The 9,385-nt window shown below is 44.5% G+C and overlaps 1 protein-coding gene across 1 annotated transcript in view; it reads right to left on the bottom strand.

Moving 5' to 3' along the window:
* dpp6a (dipeptidyl-peptidase 6a) overlaps positions 1-9,076 on the bottom strand; it is a gene marked incomplete at both ends in the record, with an annotated part of 261,559 nt that extends 252,483 nt beyond the window's left edge. Inside the window, one exon of the mRNA XM_080020294.1 lies at positions 9,020-9,076. Coding sequence (XP_079876420.1) covers positions 9,020-9,076 — 57 coding nt within the window. The remainder of the gene's footprint in view (positions 1-9,019) is intronic.
* Between the last annotated feature and the right edge of the window lie 309 nt (positions 9,077-9,385).

The raw sequence follows: 9,385 nt of genomic DNA, 5'->3' as shown, positions 1-9,385 counted from the left end.
GAGCTCCCACGAGGGGATCACACAGATTGGCGAACCACGGATGGCTGGGCCAATAAGGGGCCACCAGCCGCAGCACCAGGCTGTCCTGACGCACCCTGTCCAGCACCGGCTGAATGAGTGCTACAGATGGAAAAGCATAGAGCTGCGCCTCCAGCCACGGATGGGCCAACGCGGGCCAGTCGCTGGTTCCCCCAATTGAAAACCATAACGTGCATCGCATTGTCTCTCGCAATGCAAACAGGCCCACCTCCATCTGGCCGAATTGCATGCAGATCTCCTTCACCACTTGGGGGTGGAGGCTCCAGTGTGCCACCGGGGGTTCCTCCTTCACAACAGGTCCGCTCCATGGTTGAGATAGCCAGGGATGTGGACCGCCCGGAGGGAGATGTGGGTCTTCTCTAGTTACCTGAACTCTCCTGAAAGGAGATCGGACTGAAAATGTATCTTAATCAATGTGTAACGACTTAAACATTTTTCATAACAAAGTTATATGTTTAAGCTCTCTTTCCATTTGCTGAGCTTGGGACGCCCCTAGCGGTAACTGTTGGAGTAACTCCAAGCCCAGATTTCAATAATTATACAACATATTCATCCTCTTGCATTTCAGAGACTCATTCTGTGGGCAATTTTATCTGTGCAGTTAAGACTATTTGACGTGTACAATTTTGCTTCTTGCATTCCAAAGATTCATTCACGTATGTGTCGTCAGATTCTTCAAATCTTGAATTTGTTCCTGCATGCCAAAGATGTTTGTAAGTGTGTGATTTGGTCTTCTTTTATTTCAATATGTATTTGACAAACACAAACATAGTACGGAGATTAAGAATTGAAAGATAAGGATTGTAAGATTCAGATAATAGAATAGGGTTTTGAACACCTCACGCGAAGAGGAACAGCAAACTAACAGTCAGCCTCTCGAAAATTCCCGAGCCAATGGGAAACCTTATACTTTTTTTTTAAACCTGTGCTGTCAGCATGCTGGGAATACAACACAGAGTATTTGTTCCATTGCATCTAGGACAGCGTTAGTACTGCAAGTGGAGTTCAACTTCTCAAACTGCAATGCAACTCTTTATTAATTCTTTAATCATCAATATCTGCTGCAATAACTCTGTCCTGTGGTGTGTGCAGGCTCAGCTCTTTGTTACACAGAACCACCACAAATTACCCTCTTTGGAGAACTATCTTACAATGTTTTGGTCGATAAACAACTAATCACTACTCCAAGAAGGGAGAATCACCACGGGTGAAACAAATAAACATAGAACCAAACAACAACATGTACATGGAAGAACATAAACATAGAAACATCAGATGACAGCATTTATATTGAGCTCCATCGTTCAATTATTACCAGATATTAAAAAGTGCCCTATAGAGCCAGAATGATTTTGAATAGTTCTTAGTTAAATAGGGTTAATTAAGTCCAGGAAAAATGAAACAGCAATTTGGCACATGGCCTCTTCCTGTCATAGTTATGGCAGCAAATGAGGGATAAAAGGAGAGGGATGCTATCAGGAGGGTGTTGGGGGTGTGTTCAAAGCTGGTGCTGGGGTGGTGTGTGTGTGTGTGTGTGTGTGTGTGTGTGTGTGTGTGTGTGTGTGTGTGTGTGTGTGTGTGTGTGTGTGTGTGTGTGTGGGTGTGTGTGTGTGTGTGTGTGTGTGTGTGTGTGTGTGTGTGTGTGTTGGGATGATTGGTCATGTGAATGTGTGTGGGGTGGGAGAGGATAGATGCAAGTGTGTATGGCATTTAATCCATAGGGCAAACTACTTTTTAAAAGTTACTAGTACACATATTTTAATTACTATTCCAGCAGTTACTAGTAACTTTCAGTACATTTTAGAACCCGGCCCACGGACACCAGGCACGGACCACAGGCCCGGAGCCAGGTCCAGCATCGACAGACCGATACCCCGCCAGAACCGCAGGCGAGCTAGCGGGACCCCCATGCCCACCCCAACCCCATGCAAGGCTTGCCTTGTGGCCTTGGAGTAAGCCTTGGAGTAAGACTAATGTGCGAGTGTATATGTTCTAACCGAATATGAGTGGTATTCAAATTTCAGGACGGACAAGAAGCACGTCAGGGCAGGAGCGTGACTGGCGGGAAACCTGTTACGAACTCCTCGACGCCGTTGAAGGAAGTCACTTCCGGTTCCGTCCCCTCGGAGGACAATAAAAATCCCGGAACACAGCTGCTTGTCAAGCTCCCAAAGATCGCTCTCTTTCGCGACCATGAAGTTACCTGAAGGACTTACTTTCACTTTTTACATGCCACTGTGGCAAGCCACCTGTCTTTTCTAAGTACCCAAGTTTTCCGAACCATGACGCAGCCACATCGCAGAGACCCTTAGGTACACATCATACCTTGAAAGCCTTTTTTCCTTTTACCTTCCCTTAAACCCGATTGAAGAACCACCGTTTAAAGATCCTTCTTTTCGGCGAATAACTGTTTTTAAATGAGCCACCTGCGTGGAATGAAAGCACCAAATCCCCGAAACCGCCAACACGCCACCCAACCACTACACGCCAAGCCTGGAATAACTCCTGCAGAGCACGCAAGCCACACCTCGACATTCTAGGGCCCGACAATATGGAAAGATTTGTGACCCTCCTCATCATTCCAGACCAGACAGCCCGCGGAAATCTGGTAAAAAAGGCGAACGGTTCATCAGAACCGATACGGCAATCTAGACAAAGATGACCCCCCTTAAAGCATGGCTACGTGATGTTGGGTTGGCACGGCGATCTCTTTATTTTATTATTCAGTTTAGAATACATAGTCGGGTCACTGCACACAGCGTGGTTCTCCACCGGCTCCACGGTAAAGCATCCCAGACGCATCATTACATTACATTTAGTCATTTAGCAGACGCTTTTATCCAAAGCGACTTACAATTGTTCAAACACCGACGGACGCAGCCATCAGGAGCAATTAGGGGTTAATTGTCTTGCTCAAGGACACTACAGCATGCTAGCAGGAGGAGCCTGGGATCGAACCAGCAACCTTTAGATCACTAGACCACCAGCTCTACCGCCTGAGCTACCATCCCCTTTTTAGTATGTGCATCGATGTGTCATAGATGGAGGAGGAATATTGAAAACAACAGCGATTTAAATGTTTAACACAGTTTGACAATACTGTGAAGCGTGCAGGGGTCGACCAGAGAGACACAATGAAGGAGACGCAGACGGAACTTCCTGTTAGGCCCACGGCTTCCCAGCACCACTAGAGGCCGCTCTTGCCCCATCTGCAGCTCCCCCCTTGAGCGAATTGCACACACCTGGGATCAATTACCTGCATCACTCAACACAGTATATAGTCTCCAGGTTCCTAGTCATTCATTGCCAGACCGTCAACTAGCTTTCCCGAGTTGTACAGCTACTGGCTCCATTCCGAGTTCCAAGTTTATGTCTCTTTGTTTCGTCTTCCCCTTACCTGCTTGTCTCCTCTAGTCGACCCAGTCTGTCCATCCCTCTCCAGCCAGCCCGGTTTACCTGCTTGTCTCCGCTCGTCGACCAAGGCTGTCCGTCCCTCTCCATCCAGCCCAGTTCCCCGTCTCTCCACACGGATCCTGGACCCCTCCTCCCGGTCATTGTAATCCCTGCCCAGCCCTGCTCCATCCCTACCTGACCAGGTCCCCCCAGCCAGCTCCACCGTGTGGGCTAACAAACATCCTTCGTCTGCCTCCCGTCTCCCCGTGTCGTGCGTTTGGGTCTCTCCTAGCCCTGGTCGTGACACTTCCGTGTATAGCGGAAGTCGGTTCTACAGTATTGCCTGCTGCAAAGCTACAACTACCCTGGGGTTTAATCGTCCAGTTGGAAAACAACCTGGGATGGCCGTGTCCCTTTTTATTACGGAATTCTCTTCAGACACTTTTTCCTTCCAATCGCACCCAGCACTCTCCTCACTTCCCTCTCTCCTTTCCTTCCACACTACCCTGGACACCTCCCCTCCAATCAGATGAACTTACGCACATTTTCACAACCCACCAATAAAGTTGAAACCCCCCCCACAGACAAAGTATGTATATTCTTTGTATTTAAAAATGGATCTGGATCAATAAGAAAATCCGACAGCAGCTCCATGTCTCTGGTACAATAGACTCATAAAGCACATCAAATTGATTGCACTCTTTACAAAAACATTTTTCAGTGGCTCCAGGTGGAGCCGCAGCAGTGAATTAACATGGATTTACATGAAGCGTGCACTTACAGCACACCCGCATGCTGCGCCAACATGTCCGGTGGACTTCTACCGTTAGAGTAGAAGTCCACCGTCCACCGTTAGAGTAGAAGTCCAATCCCTCTTAGTCACTCCCCGTCTTTTCAAAGCAGCCACCTAATTTCCTGGTTGTGTTTCTGTCTTAACCTAAGTTAACATAGTTTTTCTACCTCAACCTTTTTACCATATTATAAGACCCTGTTATTACAAATAAACATAGGTTTTTTTTTAAGTAGTCCTTTATTTATCTGATACATCGTGTGGGAATTTCTGAATGTAAAAGAGAGCTTTCCTGAGAGCTGAGGCCCTTCGTCGCCACCCATGTGACCATAAACTATTTTTTTTCAGGCTTTAGCAAAATTGTGGTGGCGCCCAGTTTAACTAAAATATAAATATTAATTATAGGTCCCAATCATGCTACACACATTTATGTGGCATTCCGCCTGTGTTATCATCCACTGCCCGTTGGCTATCGCGCCATTGAAGAATCCCCCCCGCCTTTGTCGATACCAAAACTAGAACCATTCATTTCCTATGGAGATGAACACTGAGTTGCAATACTCAACATTTAAATATATTCACCCCCACCCAGTCAATATGGACCCATTTGGAAGAGCTTCCCATGATGTATTACATTACATTAAGCAGACACTTTTATCCAAAGCGACTTACTTATTCAAACACCGACAGACGCAGCCATCAGGAGCAATGAGGGGTTAAGTGTCTTGCTCAAGGACACTACAGCATGCTAGCAGGAGGAGCCTGGGATCGAACCAGCAACCTTTAGATTACTAGATGACCAGCTCTACCTCCTGAGCTACCATCCCCTGTATGCATACATGAATCAGAAATATTACGAATATGGTGTTTAGTGGGCGTAAATGTACCGACTGCCGAGCAGCAAGACTCACAATCAAAAATAACACTCATCTTAACAATTGTTAATTGGATACTGATTGTAATCATGACTACAAATGTCCGTGTTTAAGGAGTCTGAACAAGCATGAGCGCGATATTATTTCACACAACAAGCACATACTTCTTGGATAAGTTAAATTCTGGATCAGCCAGAACCCCGCCCTGTGTTGAGCACCTCTTTAAAAACATAGAAGATAGGGCCGGCTTTTATCAACATGGTTTCCAAAGGACGCACACAGCATCCCCCAGTTATTTCAGCTGAAACTATACAGAAACAACCTTCAAGAAACACCTGAAGACCCAGAATACAGGATCCTATCTGAGCTATGACACACTATTTTTGTTGACTTGTGTTAAGTTGATGTATTGACATAATGCAATAACAACATATGAGTTTATTCTGATTTCTTACAGCTATCTTGCTTATGTATCTGGTTTGACTCCACAAATAGGTGAAGGCTCTTAAGTTCCAGGTTTCTCCAATGGTCCATGTCTGCTTTGATCGTTTCTAGCCTCTCATGTCACTCGCTTTGTACAAAAGAGTCTGATCATGAATAAATGTACGTCTTCATGCTATTTTTACAAAATTTAAATGACATTTTAAATGTTTTAGCCTCAATGCAAATTTGCAAAGAACCCACTCGATTTAGTTCTCTCTCTCTCTCTCAGATCACATTACGACCAGGTCTGGGAACGACCGCAGCTTTAACGCGTCGGCATCCTGCAAAGCAACACAAAGCAGGACGAGGAAAGTCCGCCAAGCCCAGCAAATTAATTCCACCCCTAATAACTCAATCTCTAATCTTATCAGCATCAGAGAGGGAAAGCTGTTTCTAATGGGCGGGAGACAACCTCATGTGTTGCAATTGAGAGTGTAAAGATGATTGAGATTAGCATTCCGCCGCCACCTTGGTTGCACTCTTAAAAGAAGAGAAAAAAAAGAGGAAAAATCAATGGTCATTTCCATTTTCTTCCAGTGAGGGACATTGGAGTGCTAAACCACGCATTACAATCAGGCTTGCGCTGTGTAATGAGAACGCGGGCCCCAATCGATGGCTGGCACACTCCCGCTGGTGCTCGCCCCGTTGTGGGCCAACAAAGCTCTGTAATTAAGAAGTCCACGCTCAATCCAAATAGCTCCCAGTTAAGCTGTTGCTCTAGGGTTAAAGATCTCTTCTCATCTCCTGCTGCGGCGCAGGCCATCGGATGCAAGTGGGTTATTAACTTTTCCTTTTTTATATAAACGGATAATTTTCACTACATATAAAACATTAAAAAAAATGATGTGAAGTAAAGCATCATTTATCCGAACCCCAAATAAATCGGGATGTTTGGTTGCCAGAAACATGAATGAATATGAAAATCCATAAAATCAGATTTTAGGGAGAAATAAACAGAATATCCCACATATTTTCTGATAAACTAAAGATTTGAAAAAAAAATATCGAAGTATCTGAGCATCCGATAATACATCAGTAAATCTTATTTATACACCAAAAAGTTGACAGAATAGACACTTCTTGTGTGTATTGCAGTTGCTGTTGCCTTGTTGTCAGCCACAATGGGAGAGAAAAAGTTGCCTTGTGTGATCTTAAATATTGGTTTTTTTGCATTGACTACAATAATATCCACAGCAGCAGTGCATAAAAAGCTGTATGTCCAACTGTGAATTTCCATCATTTTGTTTACTTCTCCCAACGTGGCAACCACAAGGCAGAAGAAAACCATGCCTTAAAATAACATGCTGTTCCCAAAGACTCCAAACTGTGAATCGGCACCTCCTTTCATTTCGATATCTGTTGTTTGTTTGTTTTGAGCCTGACCAAGTATGTCTGCAGACGCCATTCAGTAAATCTAAGAACGTATTACTAGGTCTCCCTCTAGTGGTCATTCCATGGTTGCACACTTTGGACGCATGCAATATGTAGTGTATATGTACATGTATACAACTGACTATATCCGCTTCAGCAAATAATTACATTATTTTATGTGGGGAGCTTTAAATTGCTTTTAAATAAGCTTTAAAATGTGTCTTTTATTTCTCATATATATATGAGAATATATAAAAAATATAATATAATATAATAACAAATTTTCGCAGACCAATTCTGAGGAATTCTCTGGGCGTGGCTCACTGAGGAAAAAGGTCAAACTTCACTATTCCCTGCCGCTATTTCATGTCTGTCCTGATGGACAACAGCCATACAAAGTTGGAAGAGGACATTTAATTTGGTGAGAGCAGATGTCCAGCCCCATGAGGTCAACCCCAAAATGTGACAAATGTTCAGGATTAACATTTTTTTTTAATGATTACTAATAAAATTGCTGAGGGAATTAAAACTCTATTCTACCCATCTCTACAGGGAACTGATGGGAATCAAAGTAAATGTAATAGTATTTGATTGTTTAATTTTAAGACCTAATACAATATAAAACATCATACATTTCTGACATTTGTGTTACGTTTTCATAGGCATCAATACGTGACGTTGATCGGTGAGACGATGAAGATTTGTAAACATAAGTATGGCCAGATGTGAAACCCTCAACTTTGTGTCTTCACCCTGGATAGAGCACAGCAAAGAGACAGACAGTCTGGAGCCACAATATAAGGATAGCTGCTCCTGATGTAGTAAAAGTAAAAAAAAAAAAGTGAATTGCTATGACAAGATTTGGGAGGAAGCCGACACAATGTACTGCAGGAGACCTCAACCACTGCGTGCATCAAGAGAATTTCAATATACACAGTATATAGGATGGACAAACTGCAGGATTACAGGATAACAAAAGTTAAAAAAAATCCAAGGGGGATTTCAAACGAATCTCAAGGCGCGATAAAATTGGCACTTCTCCATCTTTCAGGTATTTCTCCAGCTGTCACAGTTCGTCTTAAGCTGATGACCATGACTGTGTGAAGCTTATCCTGTTGGGAGGCATCGCCCAACACATGCAGTTCTAATCAGAGTGTCAGAAATCCACGATGAAATGCCTCTGTGGCCGACTGTCAACATCACTGGAAATACATTCTCCTCAGTGAGTGAGAGAGAGAGAGAGCACACCGATCAGAGACAAAATTGCATCACGGCACCAGGTTTGAAATAGGCACAAATCAAAAACCGAAATAGTTGAGGAAGTGTGGACAAGTGCTGTGGCCACGTCAATACAGAGTGTAAAGATGGTGTTGTGTCTGAAAGTATTTGGCTCCGAGAGGTTGATGCTGAAAGATGAGATCGGAGAAGAACGGCCACAAACACTCATGCAATGACATTCAGTAGTGACAAATACGCTTTTGGAAGCATGGTAAATGTATTCTTCTGTGTGAGTGTATTCTGAGACAGGTCGACGACGACACAACTACTGACTCGTCACTGTGGAAGTGCAACTAAATAACAATTACATTATATAACATTACAACCATACACTCCCCACCAGGCTGAGCTGGGACCCCATCCCATCCTGTGCCCCACGCAGCCCCACTGCCAACCTGGCCGCATGTGGCCTCCACTGGTCCCCTCCAGTAGACACCACCTGTCCCCACTAATGGTCCCACGGGTAGTCATTTTCTCGCACTTAAAATACCTCCCATGCACCCCTTCACTGCCTTCCTACTCTCTCTCTCTCTCTCTAACACACACACACACACACACACACACACACACACACACACACACACACACACACACACACAATTACCTTCAAATTGACCGCGCACACCCTTTATCCAGTGCGTAATACACACCCCCACCAAAACAACAGTCCACTGTACATATGATGGATCATAGAGTGTAAAATAAATGATTGTGTCCAACAATCAGTTGAGCAGCAGCAGCAACATTACGCACGGTCCCTTCGCCAAACTTAATTAAAGGAGGAGTTTACCTTGCCTGCCTTGGAGCATCTGCGGTATGTGTTGGTGGCACCTGCAGTTTGGTTCATGGTTAGACGACGTTCTGAAAATAAAATAAAAACAAAACCACAAATCTTGGAAGTTTGTCAGCATTGAATTACAACCAGAGACAAACCCAAACACCAAACGCGCCTTTACCTGGTCCGTTCGGAGACTGGGGGGGGGGGGGGGGGGGTCCTGTCGCCGAACGAAAGACGGTAGAGGCTTCTGAAATGTGCCAAAATGTCCAACTAAAGGCTTGGAAGTCTAAGTTCTCCAGGTATATACCCTCCAACCGCTTTACGCGCGGGTCGTGTCGCTCCAGACGCACAATGCCGCAACATCCACAGACGCGCTGT

This window comes from Zeus faber (assembly GCF_960531495.2).
Source record: "Zeus faber genome assembly, chromosome: 19".
NCBI lineage: Eukaryota > Metazoa > Chordata > Actinopteri > Zeiformes > Zeidae > Zeus > Zeus faber.
This window is presented reverse-complemented; position numbering and strand designations above follow the sequence as displayed.